General features: G+C 49.5%; 1 protein-coding gene across 2 annotated transcripts; it reads left to right on the forward strand.

The window, feature by feature from the left end:
* The first annotated feature begins 302 nt into the window (after positions 1-302).
* On the forward strand, positions 303-14,596 carry Sun5 (Sad1 and UNC84 domain containing 5). Of its 2 annotated transcripts, XM_050151349.1 has the most exons (13): positions 303-376; positions 1,997-2,052; positions 2,204-2,278; positions 3,104-3,170; positions 4,293-4,354; positions 4,860-4,909; positions 5,975-6,009; positions 6,581-6,689; positions 10,072-10,150; positions 11,062-11,177; positions 12,610-12,777; positions 13,218-13,304; positions 14,453-14,596. In XM_050151349.1, exons 1-13 carry the CDS (start codon positions 303-305, stop codon positions 14,594-14,596), a joined length of 1,122 nt encoding a protein of 373 aa, XP_050007306.1. The 2 variants fall into 2 exon arrangements, with proteins under 2 accessions (XP_050007306.1, XP_050007307.1); XM_050151350.1 differs by lacking the exon at positions 2,204-2,278.
* The last annotated feature ends 4,681 nt before the right edge of the window (positions 14,597-19,277 follow it).

Here is a 19,277-nt window from a genome sequence, read left to right on the forward strand (position 1 = left end):
GCCCAACCTCTGCCCTGGCATGGCCCTCCCTGGCTTACAACTTCACCCTTTGCATCTCCAAAATAGAAAGTCAGTCACTGTGGAATCCTCTGAGGGGAAGTTCTGGAGATGGGCTATAGACTTGGGACACTCCATCCAAGTGGACTGTGAAGTCACAGAGCTGACAGTTCCACCTGACCCAGTAAATTCCATGTCGCCTTCCAAGGGATACTCAGAGGTGGTGGTGGCAGTGGTGGCCACTTCTTCCTCACTGACTCCCTTAGATCTACATCCTCATACTTCATCCTTAAAAAAGGAAATCAATGCCCCGGTCAAGGAACACTGGGAACCTATGTGTCCAACCTGAAGACACGAGCCACTGCACCAGGCCCAGGAGGTGAGACCAATAGCTCCTGCCTTTTCCCAGCCCGTTAGCGTGCTTGGGGAAAAGCAGATCTTGTCACCTCTCCTTACAGAAGTAGCTGCTGAGGACAGAGAGGCTCAAAGTAGCTTCCCAAGGTCTCCTGGCAATGGCAGAGCGCGAAGCACTTACCATTCCAACAAGTATTTACTGAGGACCTGCTGTGAGCTAGGGGTGTTTGCAAGCTCACTGTCCTAATGCACCTTAGGCTAGTGTTGGGGACAAGGAGACAAATAGCTCTACCTCCCTTGTCAAAAGTCACCTGGTCGCAGGTGACAGGAATTCCAACTTGTAATGATGCCTACTTCCAAGAGGACATACAAAACAACCCGTGAGGGAAGAAAGACGTTCTTAAAAACCACAGCATTTCAGCTCATCATTCTGTATAGTTATCTCATCCCTTGAGTTTAAATTGGCACATAGTGATTGCGTGTTAATCGGGTGCAATGTGGTGATCTGGTACGTGTGGTGCATGTGTGATGGTGAAGTCAGGGTAGTGAGTCGGCCTTTGTATTGGGAACCTTTAAACTCCTGTCTTCTGGTTATTTTGTGATACACTGGGCACCCTGCCATGGCCACATAGACCTCAGGAATGTGTATATCTTATATTTTTGGGAGGGCCAATAATACGTCCGCACAAGTAGCCACTGTGTGAGACTACATTCTCTCTAACAAAGCGCCGGTGATAGCTTTAAAGAGAAGAGGCTTGACTCGTGGTTTGGAAGTTCTAGTCCATAGTCAAGGGCCCAGTGGTCTTTGTGGCAAGAGAACACAACAAGAGAGCGGGAAGGACAGTCACTTCATGAGTCAAGAAGCAAAGAGAGAGAGAGAGAGAGAGAGAGAGAGAGAGAGAGAGAGAGAGAGAGAGAGAGGAAAAGACCTGGAACCCACAATCCCTTCCCGGAATAAAAACCTCCTACTAGGCCCCACCCCTTAAAGGCCCACAGCACCTCTAAATACCTACACTCTGGAAACCAATTCTTTAACCTAGCTGGAGACATTTAGTATCCAAAATACAACAGCTTGATGTGTGATTTCTTAGTAAATACACACAAATAGAGAGTGTCCAATAAAAAAATGTTTAGGAATTGCTATCTTACAAAATAAAGATGTTTCTATTTCCCTAACCAAGAGGAGCCAAGGTGGGGATAGTGTCAGAGTGAGTGATCTTGAGAGTTCTCTGATGCTCCCCAACTTCAGGCTCCCACTACGCTGTGACTCTCTCTCTTAGCACCTCCTGTGGCAGGTCACCAGGCTACCTGGGTCCAGTGTCATGGAGAAGCATGGCTGTCCAGGGAGGGAGGAGAGTGGGCCTGACCTCCCATGGGATTCATTGCAGCAAAGAGAAGCTTTCATCATTCCCACAGCCTCGCGGCCACCTACCTCCCTTCCCCATGGAAGACCATGACAGGCTTTGACCAGTTAGGACTGTCCTATGATAGCCACAGTACCCACACACCTTGTCTCAAAAGAGACCCAGATCTGAGGTCTATCAGAACTCATCTGTCCCTGATTCACGGCTTCTCAATCTGAAACGTGTTGACACCATGGACCTTGTAGGATGTAAAATGTGGTTGTGAACCTTGTCATCCCCAGGGGCATCCAAAGAGGCCACATCAGCAGAACGACAGAGGCAGCCTCAGCAAACATGAGTGAGCAAGAACAGAGTCCTGGGGCTTCACTGGCACCTGGAGCAAAGTTGGGGGTAGATCAACCGAGAGGCACACACCAAGCCCGGGACCCCCAGGGCTCTGCAAGCCCATGTCTTGAGGTCTATGTTCTTGTGGTCTGTCTTCTCTGCAGATGACGCTTCCCTGTTGTTTTCCGGCATCAACAGCCCAGGTCCCAGCCTAACCCAGTTCATACTGGGATATATGTGTATGTATATATATGGAAGAACTAGCTTGAGTAGCAGGAGGCAGGGAGGGGAAGCAGCTTCAGACCAGCCTCTTCTAGAACTCAGGTTGCCCTGGGGTGGCAGTGTACGCAAGGAGCTACAGGATGGCCCACCCATGCCAGGCAGGGTCTCCCTGGAAGAGAAAGTAAAAGGACACCTTGCTGGCATAGGAGGAACGGTCCCCAAGTCCTTCTCTACTTTGGCTCCATTAATCCACCCACCAATCATTCAATATCCATGAACACACCCATCCATGTGTCCATTATCTGTCTACTCACTCACCATTGGGCCATTCATCACTTGCCCCTTATTTTCATTTGTTAATACTGCCATCCCTCTGTCCATTCTTCAGCCCTCTGGCTCTCCGTGGTCCCATTCTACTATCTACCAATCTTCCAACCCAAGAACTCACCCTCTTTTTCCTTCTCCCTTCCCCCATGCATACACCCACCTTCTCATCTATCCTGAACCCCTACTTACCAGCCTAAGTTATGTTGCACTCCAGAGATGAACCCTAGAAGGACACAGCCCTGGCCAGGCTCCTGGTGTCCAGGGATGGCATTAGCACATACCATCTTTTGTGCTGCCGAATGTTAACAGTGCCAGGCTCGGTTAACTGCCATCTTCAAGTAAGGCTTGCCCATAGGCCTTGAACTTACAGCTCTTACATAAGCTGAGACAGGGGCTATCCTGGGCTCAACTATCAAATCAAGAGGGTCTTGCAGCTCCAAGGATAGTCAGTGAGTACTTACAATGGGACCAAGATGAGGGTACAACTCCTTGTTGCCATCCTGTCTCCTCTTCAGCCTGGCTCACCTGCCTGGCCTGCTTCCTGAGGACTCAGGCCCAGCAAGTTCTACTTAACACCTGCAGGTAAACAGGAGAGGGGGAGGATGGCGGGGGCCGGCAGTGGCAGCTCCCTCATTCATTTGGCTCTTCCCTTGCTAGTCAGACCAGATAAGCCATCCTCAATCTGGCTTTTCGCATCCCCCATCTCAGAACTTTAGTGGCTTCCCATTGCTCAGCTCCCCAGCATGTACCTTGCCTGACACTTCTTATCCTAGAATGCCCTCATTCTGATTCGTTCCATGGAACCACAGGGCCTGCAAGGCTGGGGCCCTCACTCCCTGAACATCCCACCCAGTTTCCCAGGCCACTCTTTTGCCAGTGTTCTTCCTGGCCAGAATAACCTCACCCACACCCATTTCTCTCCCTGTGCTTACTTAGTCTATATAAATCCCCCTTCTGAGACGCCCACCTCATTCATTAATTTAAACTTAACATTTTAAATATTACCTAAAGGCTCCCCTGGGCCCAGCCTTGCACCGCCTCCACCACCACCATGGGCTTCCAGCCAGGTGGGAAAACAATACCAGGCTAAGATTGCAGGGTGGCACAGAGACAGCTGACCTGAGTTCATGGGAGCTCACGGACTCGGGACTGACAGCTAGGGAACCTACATGGGGCCAACCCAGGGCTTCTACATGTGGGTTACAGTTGTGTAACGTGGTCTGTCTGTGGGGCTCCTAGCAGTGAGATCAGGAGCTGTTCCTGATACAAGCTGGCTTTTGGGAACCTGTTCCCTACGCTGGGATGTCTCACCCAGTCTTGATGCAGGGCGAGGAGCTTGGTCCTGCCTCAAGTCGATTTGTCATGCTTTGTTGCCTCCCGTTAGAGGCCTTCCCCTTTCAGAATGGAGGAGGATGGGTGAGGGGGTAGATGGGAGGTAGAAGGGAACAGGAGAAGAGGAAGGAGGGGAAACTGATTGGTATGTAAAACAAACAAAAAAAATTTCATTAAAAACAAGAAAAGATTGCAGGGTGAGGTGACTTTGGAGGTTCTAGAAGGGGGGTGGGCATTATAGATGGTCCCTGAAGGACAAATTCAATAAGAGGGGAATAGGAAGGGACAAGGGACAGATGGAACAAAAGAGCGAGGGCGAGGGGAGCCTGCCAGACCGCAGCTGACCTTGACAGTGGCCTCTCTGCTTCTCAGGTGCAAGCTGCTCTGCCAGAAACTCATGGAGAAGACTGGCCTTCTGGTCCTCTGTGCTTTTGGTGCGTCTCCAGGGCCCTGCCTAGGGGAGGCAACCCCAGACTTAGGCCCATTTTGGGAGAGGGAGAGGTGACCCTGTCTTTCATGCTGTCCGTGAGTGCTGCCCTGCAGCTTACGAACAATAAACAGTCGTAGAAGCAGCCAGTGCTTTGAAAATGTTTTAGAGTTAAGAACAGTGAATATCTTTTAAGTACTTTTAGATAATAGATTCAAACCAGCCTGGAGCTCATAAGATGCAGGAAAGAGCATGTTACCGTCTCTCAGTCCACTATGCAGTAGAAGGAGGTATGTCATTTAGCTTACGTGGCAGACATCTCACAGAGGACCTGGCTTGAGCACGATGTAGATGTTACTCTATTCCCATCTGACAGAGGAGGACCCTAAGCTCGGAAAGATTAAGTGACTTCTCCTGAAGTTACACAACCCTAACGTAGATGCCTTAATTCCAGAACCCAAGCTTTCAACCTTTTGAGTTAAGTGGGTCATTCTTGTTCTCGTGGCCCACAGGCTTCTGGATGTTTTCCATGCACTTACCATCAAAAATGGAAGTCTGGCAGGTGAGTGTGAGCCCCCCACAGGCCCCATGGCTGACGGACCTACCTAAGCCATCAATACCCCTCTGTAGTTCCTCCTTCTCTTGCTGAATCTGGATGATGCTTTGTTCTTGACTTGTCCCAGATCCAAATGGCTACCTTTGTCACCCCACCCACCGGAACCCCTCTCCTGTATGTGACTCTCACAGACCACACAGGCATCCCTCCACCATCACGGGGTTTTCCTGTCACTCACCCCACTGTGGCCCATCTCCTTCCTCTAGACCACCCCTAAACTAAGGCATGAGGAACCACACTGCTCTTTCTGCCCTCTCTGCTTCTATTAGTTGAGACTCCGCATCAGGTTTGGTTTTCTGAGGAAGAAGGAAGAGGAACTCAGTGACAAGAGCTACTGATAAAGTCACAGAGACCCATAGAGAGCGGGTGGAGAGCGCTGGAGGACGGGTCTCTCTTCTACCTCTAACCCTGTGTAAACTGTTGTATTCTTTGAGGTCTAGGCACACCAAAGCAAAGGAAGTCACATTTTACCTTTTCCTCCAATTTCTGTAACCATGACCACCTCTCCAACTGTACCGGCAACCCCTTATAGGAAGCAGGCAGGTCTGATTCATACAAGCAACAACCAATGCTAAGCACAGGAGACTGACTTTATCAGTGCTGGGTGTCTGGTTACCAGGCAAGAGTGTGACTAGAGAAAGCACAGATAGACGATAGAACGGACAGACGGATGGATAATCACGGAAAGGGAAAAAGCTCTGAATTTGGATAGATGGCATTCAGGTGGATAGATGGGAGATTAAATATGAAGGTGGAAGACTGGGCAGTGGTGGCACATGCCTTTAATCCCAACTCACAGAGAGAGGCGTGCAGAGCTCTGTGAGTTCAAGGCTAGTCTGGTCTAAAGCTAGCTCCAGGACAGCCAGGGATACATAGAAAAACTCTGTCTCAAAAAAGTATAAAAAAAAAAAACATTAAACACGAAAGTAGATGAATGAATGGATTAACGGCCATGAGAAAGCAGAGAGATGAAGCTGACAGAGATCCCTGCTTTCCTCAACACTCCACCAGGACGACAGCATAAACAGCCCACTGCAGAGCCTGAGGTAAGCCAACTACTTACTAGTCCTAGAGCTGGAATCTGGGGCATATCCTTAGCCAAAAATATGGGCCAGCACTCAGACCACCCTAGACGTGAATCCTAGCTCCTGTAAATTCTATGAGACTGAGCTTATGCAAGTCGTCTCTTTTTTCTGGACTTTTGACTCCTCATTTGTGAGATGAGACACAGCTTTCATGTTGTTCCAGGTAAACAGGCATCAAAAAAAAAAAAAAAAAATAAGACATCAAACATCCTGGATAGTTATTGACTCGTAATTGGTGCTCAGCAAATGACAGCTGAGACGAAATAACAAGTCACTGCCTGGTGACAGCATTACACAGACAAACAACACTCGTGAACATTTTGGGAAGGTTGAGCTGGACTTACGGATGTTCCAAGCAAAAGGAAGAGAAGGAGTAGAGCTTTAAGACTAAGAACCCAAGAGGGGGGGGGGCGAACCCAGGAAAGCGGAAGGTTTGAAAGGTTATTCATTAAGACTCACTCACAGAAAGATAGCAAGAGCAACATGCACATCATAAAGCAGTCAATTCTTGCTTTACCTCCTTGTTGATAAGGATGTACCAGGAGAAGGTACGACATCACACTGGGGAGATCCAGGACCTACGAGGTAGCATGAACCAGCTCATTGCCAAACTCCAGGAAATGGAAGCCATGTCTGATGAGGTGAGATGCTGCCATTGGACTCTTCACCACCCAATGTCTTCTTGATGCCCTGTTTTTTATATGCCAAGCTATCTTCTTCCTTCGTCTCATCCCTCATTTTGATAGAGCATATCTTCCCCCAACCCTCACCAATAACTTCATGAAAAAGAGTGAAAGGAAAGTGTTATATGGTTTTTTCCTAGTTTTTTTTTTTTTTTAGAATGTGCATGCTTTTAAAATATCCTCATCCTATACTTAACACCAATTGATAGTTTTGCTAGGTATAGAAGTTTAGAAAGTTTCTCCTGAAAATTCTGAAGGAAGCCCATCATATTCTAGTTTTACCATTGCTACTGAAAATTGTACCATTCTGAACTTTCACCCTTTGGGTCTAATCTGGAATTTGTTTTGGCTTTATTTTTATTCCCAGAAACTATAATGTTCCTTTTGTGTCTAGTATAACCTGTCTGGGGGTTTGATATTATTGAATATATACATTGGTGTTCTTCAAAACTTCTTAAAAATCTTTGTTTTTAATCTCTGAAAATATTCCTTCTTATCCATAAACTCTTTGTTCTCTTGTATTCTGATTATATCTATACTAGACCTATGGAGTGGGTTCCAAGTTTTTCCCACCTGATTTATTTCTTGTTCTTCATTCATTTTCTCTATGACCTAAGTTTTGACAGTTTTGTCTCAGCTTTCTTCAGACTCACTTGCAATTTTGTATTCTGTATATAAACTCAACCATTCATTTCATATATTGCATTATTTTATTTTAGAATTCATATTCAATATATTTTCATTTCATAGACTTAATTCTACCATCAATTCACCATTTGTCTGTGTTTTCCTTTTTCCTTTAAAATATTAGTCATGGTTATTTTTAAATCTTTGTTAGCTAACTCCAATATTCTGTTTCTGTTTTATTTTTCTCACTTTGCATCATCTTTTGATCTTACCTATTAATGTCTACTTATTTGGGGTGTTTTCTGGACATGATATAAAAGAACTTACATAATTGCAAATATCACTGTGGAAATATTCTTTGCTTCATAGGAAAGAGGAAGTAACCATGTCACTTCTTTCTTGGTGAGTATTAAGCTGGTTTAGATAGACAGACACAGATTGAAATTTTTATAAGATTTATTAGAGGTTTTTGGCTGATTTGGATTCCTGCCCTGTCATCTTCAAAACTTTGTCAAATGTCTTAATGGGAACGCCTAACCATATGTTTGAGGGCTCTTAACCTTTCTGGTTTGTCTTCTAGCCTCACATGAATATAAAATCCCTGACCCCAGTGGCACCTTCCTTACCAGAGGCAGATTCCATCCTCCTGGCATCTCTGTCTTCCGAGGCTCTCCACTGCTGCCCAAGCTTCAATCTTACAGCTTCACCCATCAGCCTGGGGATTCTGATCTCATATTTACCTAGCCTCCAGGTCCTCCTTTAAAATCAGGGTGGAAACCTCTGTGATTCAGTAATTCTTGTATTCTTTACAAAATCACCATTATATGGGTGGTGCCAAGGTCTGCTACAAGCTCAAGGAGAAGCCAGGTCTCCCTAGACCAGGGCTAATGTGGTCTCTGAATGCCTAAGTGACTGAACACGGTGAGACCAATCCTGGATAAACACTGTCTTAGACAATCCTTTGCGAGCAGGGTACCCCAGAGACACTTTCTTCTCAAGGATCAATCTTAAAAATGAATTTGTTCTTTCATACCCTTGTACCTGCTGTGGTGGGATCTGGAAAGGGCTTGAGATCCCCTTAAGACCCCACTGCTCTTGTCCTGATAAAAAGCACTTGGTTTCTTTTTAAGAACCAGAGCCACCCTTCCTCACTATTTCCAGTGAGCCCTTTTCCTGGCCAAATCAAGTACTTCTGCTCTGTTCTTTGCTCACAATTCTTGCTGTAACCCTAGCTGAAAAGCCGCCAGAAATAGCTATATCATTGCCTAAATACTATACTGTCTTAGAACTTCCCCCAAACAGATTGGCTAGCCCATCACATTTAAACTCAGCCTTCCATAAAGAGGAAGGAGGTACCATACAGTGGAACATGGAAAAGGAAATAGAAACATTCATTACCAGAACATAACAAGAATACACCCTGGTCCGAATCCTGGTAGAGTACTCAGTCTCATCTGAAACCATGAACATGGCCTGAACTGCCCAGACGCTTGTCTTCAATATGATTAAGCTCTGTAAGCCTTAGAACATTCTAGGACTTCTCTAGCCCATTTTGACAAACTCTTCCAAATTCCTCCCACAAATCAATTTCTAAGGCTTAAGAACCACATGGTCAGGTTTAGCCACAGCAACAACCTCATTCTTCTGGTACCAATTTTATGTGTTTATTTTATTGTCATTGTGACTAAATATATAGTGTAACAACTTGAAAGGAGGAATCATTATTTTTGGCACAGGGTTTCAGAGAACTCAGTCAATTCTTGCTAGGCACAGTGTACCAGACAGAACATTATGGTAGTTGGAGTATGTGACAGAGGCTGTTTAATTTACCTCATGGGCAACAGGAAACAGAGCAGAGCTGCAACAGGAAGGGGACAGAGCAAAATAGAGTCCCCAGGGACACATCTCAGTGACTTATTTATTCCAGTTAGACTCAAATCCTGAAGTTTCTAGAACCTCCAAAAACAGTGTCACCGCTTAAGAACCTCGTGTGGAGAACACATAGTCAAATCATAAACCCCATTCATTAATCAAAACACCCACAAATGACCTGTCACATGACCTGGCTTCCTCACAGCATGACTTTGAGACCCCAGAGGTACAAGCAACATTATTGTAAGCCCTTTGGACCCAGTCACAAAGCATCCTTTCTGCCCTAGTCCACACTGATGGGCAGGGGACCCTGAACAACTCCCCACGACACATACCTCTTTGAGAAGATAGCAGTGTCAGATTGAAAAATTAGAGCGCAGAACAGGGAACCCCGAGACACCCCATCCTCTGGGTCTATTATGACCTTTCAAGTTCATGTTGCAAGATGTCACATGGAGGTCCTAGAGACTTATGGAGGTCAAAGGTAGGACCTCGGGAAAAAGACAGACCTTACCGCTGTGGGTCTTGGGCAATATGGTGCCTCTGAATCTAGATTTTCTAAGTCTGTAAGATGGGGCAAAATTCCTGTCTGCCACCATGGCTGTGGGATGCTGTTAGGTATTAGAGAGCTGTGTGAAGCCCCACTATGTGCAACCTGTTCTCCATCCATCCTGTTCTCTCTCATCCCCTATGGCCTTCCGGGGAGATTTGGGCCATCCACAGCCTCTGAAGGTGGGAGAGGGGTCCTATGACCACCTATCCATCTGTCAAGGACACACAGATGAGGCTCATAATTCTTAAGAATATAACAGGACATGGCCTTCATTTTCTGCCTTTTCAGCAAAAAATGGCCCAGAAGATAATGAAGATGATACAAGGTGACTACATTGAAAAGCCAGACTTTGCCCTGAAGTCCATAGGTATGTGACCTGCCTCCCCCATCAGACCACCACAGACCTAAAGTCCATAGGTATGTGACCTGACTCCCCCATCGTGACCTGACCTGCCGCTCCCATCCACCCACCACAGACCCACCTCAGAAACCCTCCATGAGGTGCCAGCCCACACTGCTGCTACCATGAGGTCCGGCCTCAGAGCTAACCTCCACTCCCACCTGGCTTCTTGCTGCAGTTTTCTTTCTCTGATAAGGGTGGGCAACAGGAACCCATGGCCTTCAACTCTACCCACGACCCTCCACCACCCCTCACCCCTTCCATTCCCCAAACCTGGGGCTTGGTACATGGAAGAGACCCTACGGTAGAGAGACTGACTTTGGAAACCAGCAAGTGGACCCAATGACAGTCAGGGAGTGAAATCAGGGAGACTAGAGCAGCTGTGTAGGGAAGAGAAGACCCCTAGCCTGGGGAGACATTTGGCTTGAGACCTAATGAAGAAGGAAGGACATTCCAGCCAGGAGGATAAATGTATAAGTTGTCCATGGGATGAGGCCACAAGAGAGAGCTAAGGCTGCTTGAAGGTGGGAGTAGGGCCCAACCAGCCCACACCAGTTGACCTGGGCACCTCAGACTTCAAGGAAATGTGGGATCAGATGAAAGAGCCCCTCTCCAGAACCAGCCCAAGCCTCCCTCCACGTTTCAAGCCCAGCCCCCTCTGCACCCTGCATATACATGCAGTTGTTTCCAGCACACCCGACCAATAGCTGGGAAACACCAATGCATTAGTTCCTTTGGCACACAGCCTGGGCAAGCCACTCTTATACTACTAACTACAGTGTTCATCCCATCGCCTAGAGGGACACACTGAGCTCCAGAGATGGCAGGGATTCAGCCCAAGCAGAAGCATGCCCTCTGACACACCCCCCTCCATACAGGAGCCAGCATCGACTTTGAGCACACATCAGCCACATACAACCACGACAAGGCACGCTCCTACTGGAACTGGATCCGGCTGTGGAACTACGCGCAGCCCCCGGACGTGATCCTCGAGGCAGGGGGCAGGGCAGGGGACAGCAGGAGGGCAAGGGGAGGGGGCAAAATTGAGGGCAGCAGCAGGAAGGAGAGATGAGGCAAAGACAAGGTAGGGGGCAGTGGACATGATGAACGCTGTGGGGGAGGGAGGACAAGAATGGAGCCACAGGGAGGCTTCTGGCAGGAGGACACAGTGACCCCCCCCCCCACCCAGTCCTGACACTTTGAGAACTCACAAGCCATCTGGGGGGGGGGGGGAGGTGAGATGTACTTCCTTTGCAAAGGAAGATACCAGGCCAAGAAGCCAGATCACTTGCCATGCGGTATGAGGCAGAGTCAACATTCAGACACTCAGCCCTCTGAAAATTCTGCCTTACAGATGGGGGACCTGAAGCCCAGAGAGGGGAATGCGCCTGTCCAAGTCCCAGAGCAACTACAAACCACTGAGATCTCATCAGCTTGGGGCAGCACCACAACCAAAGGCCACCTGTCTATGGGTCCCACCCTGAAGGAACTCTCAGAGTCCACCTAGGACAGTGGCCTCCCAGGGGTAGAGAAGCCTCCTGTTGGGGTGGATGGAGACAGCAAGGTCCACTGTGCAATGAGTTGCTAGTGAGGACCTGGGACATGGGAAGGAATCACAGAACATAGCGAGCACTGACCGGGGAGACAGGTGGTGCAGCCCAGGCAATAGAGGAGCCAAGTCTGGCCGCGAAACACTGGCTTCAGTCAGGTCTGGGGCAAAGTCTCTGCCACCCAGGCTTCTGCACCTCCAAGCCTGGCCAGCCAGCACCAGTGTCCCAAGCCACCAAACATACTTGACTTCCCTTGGGTTGGCATGCCTCTCCCAACTTACTGCTACTCTCCCTTGTCCCAGCTCCTGCAGGAGTCCTTCCAAGATCCCCCCAACCTTTATCCTAGCCTCACAGCTCCAGATCAGGATGGAGCATACTGTGTCTTCAAAAGCCCAGCACCTACTGGATGAGTAGCTTCCCTGTGTGCTGTGAGGTCAACCCTCTTTCCAACCTGGGCTTCTGTCTCTCATTTTATGGGTCAGACCATGGCGGTTACCAGCAAGCCAGCTCCAGGGCCAAATTGTCAAGTTACATTTACAGCTCTGACAATCCTGGGCCATTCACTTCCCTGCTCTGAGCCTCAGTTTCTTCCTCTGCAGAGGGAGAACGTTCATGTCTGAGCCCCAGGGTGACAATGAAAGCATGCAAAGAATGTTGGGAGTGTGCGATGACTGAGTGAGGAAATGAATGGACTGATGAGCAGGCATGGAGAACGGGACTGGGAGGTCCCAGCAGGCCCAGCTCTCCCTGAACTGCTAGAGCCAAGCTCTGTAGGCAGAGAGGATAGTCACCTTCGGGAAGTCAAAGGAATGTGAGGAGTAGGGAAAGGGGGACTCCATCCATCCAACCCAGGACCCTCACACCTGCCTCTTCCAGCCCAATGTGACACCTGGCAACTGCTGGGCCTTCGCCGGCGACCGTGGCCAGGTGACCATCCGCTTGGCCCAGAAAGTCTACCTGTCCAATCTTACACTGCAGCACATCCCCAAGACCATCTCACTGTCGGGTAGCCTGGACACCGCACCGAAGGACTTTGTCATCTATGTGAGCACACGACAGAGAGCCAGGCTGGGCTTGGAAGGTGGTAGTCCAAACCTTGAGAGAACCCATCACGTAGCTGAGGGGATGTGGCTTAGCTAGGTTGGGAATGGCCAGAGTGGGGCTCATCTCAGTCTTCCAGGACCAACAGAGACACCTGTCTAGTTCAACCAAGGCTTTCCTGAGGTGAGAGAGACCATTGGGCTTTATTCTGCTGAGGCAGCCCATAGAGGTATCGGTAGAATCCAGAGAAGGACTCCCAACCTGACCCTTACTGGTGGGGTTGGAAGTAGACCTCAGCTTCTGACTCCTCATGCAGTGTTCCTTGCTGTCCCAGACACCAGGCTCTGACACTGCCCGCATTGATGAGGAGCCCCCTCCCCCATCCCAGGAGTTGCACAAGTCTTAGCCTGCTGTGTTTCATAGCTCATTGTCTGGTTCCACAGGGCATGGAAAGCCCCCCCAGGGAGGAAGTGTTCCTGGGGGCATTCCAGTTTCAGCCAGAAAACACCATCCAGATGTTCCCACTCCAGGTACGTGGGGAAACCACAAAAGGGCATCTGCAGAGTGTTTCCCAAGTGCAGCTCTCCCCAGTCCCCTACAGCCCTGAGGGGTGCACAGTCATGCTAGCCCACTTGACACATGAGGAGACTGAAGAGACGTGGAGCTGCTGCCTGGGGCCCTGAGTAGCACCCAAGGGGAGCCCTCTGGCTCGGGTTAGTCTTCCCCGTTTTCTGGTCCCTCCAGGAGTCCTCTTGCTGCATCTCTTTCCTGGATAACAAATGTTGAACACAAAGTGCCCATCAAGTATGACTCCTGGCTCCAAACTTAAAGCCTCTGTGCTAGGAGCCCCTAGTCGGCACCTGATCTGGCTATAGGAGTGGAAACTGAGGCCTGCAGAAGAGGAAGTTGGGGACAGACAGAAGCAGGACTGGATGAGCTGGCAATGTGACTGTGTGTGGGGTCTGCATATTGACGACGTCCAAGTCTAAGCCTCGTCAGACCTGGGCTCCAGGCTTCAGGATCCCTTCTGCAAATCCCTGCGAGGCTAAAACATGTACTGAGTGTTTTATAGCAGAACTGAGGGATGACCTTAGGATCTCACAAGTGTTCTGCCGCTCAACTACATGCCAACCCTCTCTTTTAACTTTGAGACAGAATCTAACTATGTGGCTCAGGCTGGCCTCACCAGCAGTTGGGATTAACGGCATGAGCCACCAGTCCTGCTTTGCCTTTTCCACAGTGGGCACGGGACTTGATAGACACCATCTCCAACCACTGTAGGCACTGGGAACGGAGGGGCTAAGTTTGCAGAGAAGCCATGACATGCCAGGGGCTGATGAGCCAAGAGCTCCTTTTATGTCCACAGTAATCCTGGAGAATAACTATTAGCACTCCCATTTTACAGAGGGGAAACTGAGGCCCAGAGAGGCACAGTAGCTTGTTGGGGACCCCACAGCATCACACTGCCAAGTTCCATGGCTGAGCATCTTCCCTATGGCTCTGAGTCTGTGCTTCTGGCCCCAGCACCTTCCATCCTAGCCCCCAAGTGCTGAATCCATTCCCCTCTCAGACTCCATTCTCATACCTGTGGGATGGGAAAGTTCCCTTCTTCCAAGGCTCCTATGCTGGGTGGAGCAGAGGCCTGTTGGGGAGCTACCACTCTCTGTCTCTGTTCCAGAACCAGCCGCCCAGGGGCTTTGCTGCAGTCAAAGTGAAGATCTCCAGCAACTGGGGGAACCCCCGCTTCACCTGCCTGTACCGTGTGCGTGTGCACGGCTCTGTGACCCCTCCCAGAGACTCGCACCTAGCACCCCTGTCCTAGAGAGTAAAGTATCTCCTTTGGTCCCAGCCAAGTCTGAGTGTCTTTGAGCCCCAGCCAAGTCTGAGTGTCTTTGAGCCGTGATGTAGTGCAGTAGACTGACTTGGGAACACTGTGGGTCACTGCCTGCCAGACACCTGGGTATCTTCCTAACAGTCCCAACTGTCCCCTTTCCACATAGGAGGACAGTGACATCTCTGAGTAATAGGTGACTTATGAGAATTCACAGCCAGCAAATAGCAGTCCCTGGAACACACCCTAAGCAATCTAACTCCTGCACAGACACCTCTCTAGACTCAAGTAGACCTCTGTCTCCCTCTATGGGTTACCTTCAACAAGAGTCCACCCTCCTAGGGCCTCAGTCTCCATATCTGTACAATAGGGACAGGATGAAGGCTATTACAACATAGTAACAGATGAGAGATCCCAACTCTGCCCACCCTGTGGTGTTTCAACATCTTTTAAACTATTTACTGTGTGATGTTGGGTAAAATACATACCAACTCTGGACCTCATTTTTTTCCAGGTACACATACACCCAAACCTCAGGCTCCATATTTTGCCTGTGTATCCTTGCCATGGCTGTTTAATCTGCCCCTTGCTAGCATTTACTTGAGAGCACACAGAAGTACTAGAAACAGTGCCTGATATTGCTGTCAACAGTAGCTCGGGCCATCGCACACAGCAGATGCTGGGTGGTCACTGACATTATCATCAACTTCTGCTGCAGACAGGCAATAACAGAAGCAATTCTCTCAGACGGACTCTGTCCTAGATAGAACAGGGCCTCAGCAGGATGGGAGCCATGGCATTTGGAGCCTGCGGGCAAGGACAGGGAGGTAAAGGCTGCCAAGGGCCCAGCTGGGCATTGGAAGGGTGAAGAAATCGGAAATGAGTTTGTCTCCAAGGAAGGCACCCTGGGCAGCCCTGCCCTGCTGTAGAATCTGCCCCCTGGGTCATATCCCAGACCTCCAGACAATCTGGTTCCTCCAGCATCAGCCTTGGGGCCCTTTGGGTCTCCACAGTGGAAGGGACTTGTAGAGACAACTCACACTCCCACACACACCTCTCCAGCAGTCAGTCTAGACACCAAAATTTGTGGAAAGTTTCTCTTACTCTTCTGTGTTTTCCTGAGGCAAGCTCCCACGTCTCCCAGACTGGCCTTGAGCTTGGTAGTCAAAGATGAACTTGAACTTCTAATGCCCTTAGTGCTGTCTCTTGAGTACTGAGATTACAAGCATCCTGGTTTATGTGGTTCTGGGAATAGAACCCAGGGTGCTCTCTCTCTCTCTCTCTCTCTCTCTCTCTCTCTCTCTCTCTCTCTCTCTCTCTCTCTCTGTGTGTGTGTGTGTGTGTGTGTGCTGGGCAAGCACTCTAATAACTGAGCTACAGACTCAGCCTGTGCAAACTGTTCTTGTACAACAAACGCCCCACTCTGAGTGGCTGTCACCTAGAAATGTGTCCCACCTGTGCTCTAGTGAGTAGCCTATCCTTCTAGCATCTTCTTGGCTGTCCCTTTGTGCCCTTTCCAGACAAAACAGTGTCGGCTTGCAGCACTGCTCACTGGATTTTCAGCATCTTCTAGTAAGGGCCATCTCTTTCTTCATATGTATTCTGTGCTTTTCTTGGCAGGTTGAGTCCTGGCTGTCTTAGATGTTCAGGACTGTCGCAAGTGGGGTCTTTACCATCGGTGACATATCCCATGGGGGCAATTCCTGCTGCTTGTCACCCCTGCATTTGCCCCACCTTGGTTCCCACCCTCCTGGGCTCAAGTTCATTCTCTGAGACACTCACATGATCCACAAAGAAGCATAATCCACTGTGTGCTCACACCCTGACGAGGCACTTGCCAGGGTCAGCCAGCAAGTGAGGTACAGGTGTCAGTCAGCGGGGACCTGCCCTGGCCTGGGGTACCTGGGGACACTTCCATAGCCACTAACAGTTACAGAAGATTCCGGGGCAGTTGTGCATGGGGATGACAGTGGCTTTGCCTGCTCCACCCTGAAGAAGAGTGCTTTGACCCCCCCCCCAAATGGGAGGACACAGGTCATAGCTGGCAGACCCTCTGCAAATGCGATTCCCACTACACCTGTGAGAAGCACCCCTGCGCTGCCCTCAGCCCTGCCACACCTGCTGATTGGCCAGCCTCTGAGTCAATCCCTATCATCTGCCAAGGCTAATGGCCCTAGGGCAGAAGATACAGGTCCCAGTGCACCTGGTGTGCCCAGCAAGGCACAGAGGTCGACTTATCTGGGGGAAAGCCTCTGTCGGAAAAACGGAGGTGGCCCCTAAGCCTCCTTCCCACCTCATCCCAGGTCCTCACCACTCAGCATGAATAAGACCTGTGGGCTATGAGCCAAGGTAGGAGTCAAGTGTCCCAAGCCACTGAGACAGACCCGGAGGTATAGGATGCCAAGTCACCCCAAGGCCCCCAGAGTGGCGCCTCTGATAAACCCAGCTCGAGTGCCAGGATTTAGCTAATCCCCTTAATCTCTGAAGCCAAGGCAGTGTGAGTGGGAAGAACTGAGACAAACAGACTTCTGGAGAGAGAGGAGGCCCCTGGTTCCACCCTTGCCCTGTCCTCCCTCACTGGGTCACCCTGTGATCTTCAGTTTCCCTGGCTGAACCAGGAGATGTTAGCTTTCTCCACTTTCTGAGAGCTGAGGCCCTGGGTATGGGGTGAAAGGTCCCTGACTGAGGTGGTGAACGAGCAGCCTGGCAAGCACACCTATAATCCCATAATTCGGGAGGTGGAGGGAGGATTAGCGAGTTCAAGGTCATCATCAGCTACTTAGATCGAGGTCATCCTGGATTGCCTGAGACAATGTTCAGAGAGGAAGGAGAGGGAGAGAGAGAGAGAGAGAGAGAGAGAGAGAGAGAGAGAGAGAGAGAGAGAGAGAGAGAATGAACTGCTTGGAGCACAGTGAGGAAGAACCTTGCTCCTCCAAATGAAGTCTGCGTCTGAGCCTGTACACACCAGCGACAGCAGGGAGCCCCATAGCCACCATTTCCCAGGTCTCTGTCCCCTTCCACGTCAGCTCTGGATAGTAACCCTGAGACTCTGGTTGTTCAGTCGTCATTCTAAGATGGTCCCCACCCACCCCTTTCTCAACATGGGGCCCCAAGGTTCACAGGAAACTCTAAGCTCCAAGCTCCCCCAGGGCCTGTGGTCACATAGAACAGCAGCTCCCGTTGCCAGCAGTCTGTGAGATCTGCCCAGTTCTGGGGAGGAGACAACTGTGACCAAGATAGGGAGTTAGACCAATTCTCTGTCTCTGGGGCCTTCCCTAGGAGAAGCCAAAGGACCCCCCAGTTTAAGTGCCCTTCTAGCAGAGCTGGCCTAAACAGAGAGACATAACAGGGTGGCACCTAAGAAAGGACATTGTGATTGTGCCACTGTGGAGGGCTGGGGCCCCCACCCCAGAAATGTGTGTGCCCAGGTAGACAAGCCACTTGAGAACACAGGGGTCCGTGAATATTCTTTCCTGGTTCTGAGCTAGCCACCTCTCCTTTTGGAGGGATTCTGGGCCCAAGTCTGGCTAAGAGTATCAACCTTGGAGGGTGCCTTTTCTGAATCCCTAGGAGGGGCTGCCTCATTTTCTAGATGAAACTGGGAGAGATTAAAAACACCAGCCCAGTGTTACCCAGCTAGTGTGGAGAGCCAGGAGGGTACCTGGTGAGTATAACCGCAGAGATGAGACAGGTTCAGAGACCTGCCTGGCCTGGAAGGTCATCCTGCTCTGGGTTCTGCATGTGTGGCCTTAGATATGTCCCTTTTTCTATGTGAGCCTCTGTTCTCTCCTATAGACAAAAGAGAGTCGGGCCACCCTCTGATATCCACAACAGAACAATATCCCACCAGATACCACAGACTAACAAATATAAAATGCAGAACTAGGAATGGGTTACCTCTTTGGGAAGTCATTGACCAATGAGGTACCATAGAGACCTAACACTATAGGCTATTACCAGTGCTCTTGGTTACCCTCCAAGAGTTGACCTAAGACCCTGTTGCTGAAGACAAAGCATACGTAAGTTGTAGAACACAGAAATCAAGCTGGTATTTGCCTGGAAGCTTCATTCAAACTACCACAATTACATAGAGTCTGTCTCATTAAGAAAATGTAAAAATGACAAAATAGAGACTATTAAAATAAATTTCAAGGCCAGATTTTTTTCACTTATAGAAGCTATGGAGGCCTCCTTGAGCCTCTTTTTCATGCAATACGACTGCTCAGCAAAGTTGAGTATACTGCAGTGGGTTACTGCTAAGGGCATGTTTGACCTCTTAGCATCCCCAACATCTGAATCCAGAGTGAGCTGTGGACCTCAGCATCATGACATCTGAATCCAGAGTGAGCTGTGGATCTCAGCATCCCTGACGTCTGAATCTAGAGTGAGCTGTGGACCTCACCATCCCCAACATCTGAGTCCAGAGTGAGCTGTGGACCTCAGCATCCCTGACGTCTGAATCCAGAGTGAGCTGTGGGTCTCAGCATCCCTGACGTCTGAATCCAGAGTGAGCTGTGGACCTCAGCATCCCTTACATCTGAATCCAGAGTGAGCTGTGGGATTAATCACAGGTGTCCTCTGAGCTTGTTTCCTAAATCAAAAAACTGATCAGTGACTGAGCCCTCATCTACCTTGGAATCCATGAGGGGGAAACATTCTCAGAGGGGTAGCA

This window comes from Alexandromys fortis, unplaced genomic scaffold (genome assembly GCF_014885135.2).
Source record: "Alexandromys fortis isolate MF-2015 unplaced genomic scaffold, M_Fortis_MF-2015_v1.1 scaffold_27, whole genome shotgun sequence".
Lineage (NCBI taxonomy): Eukaryota > Metazoa > Chordata > Mammalia > Rodentia > Cricetidae > Alexandromys > Alexandromys fortis.

Bases quoted from the DNA above. Each gene is read 5' to 3' on its own strand.
- Sun5 (XM_050151349.1), top strand. From the start codon at position 303: ATGCCCCGGTCAAGGAACACTGGGAACCTATGTGTCCAACCTGAAGAC. The intron at 11,178-12,609 runs GCAGGGGGCAGG...TGCCTCTTCCAG, and splicing joins CCCCGGACGTGATCCTCGAG to CCCAATGTGACACCTGGCAA. The intron at 13,305-14,452 runs GTACGTGGGGAA...TCTCTGTTCCAG, and splicing joins TCCAGATGTTCCCACTCCAG to AACCAGCCGCCCAGGGGCTT.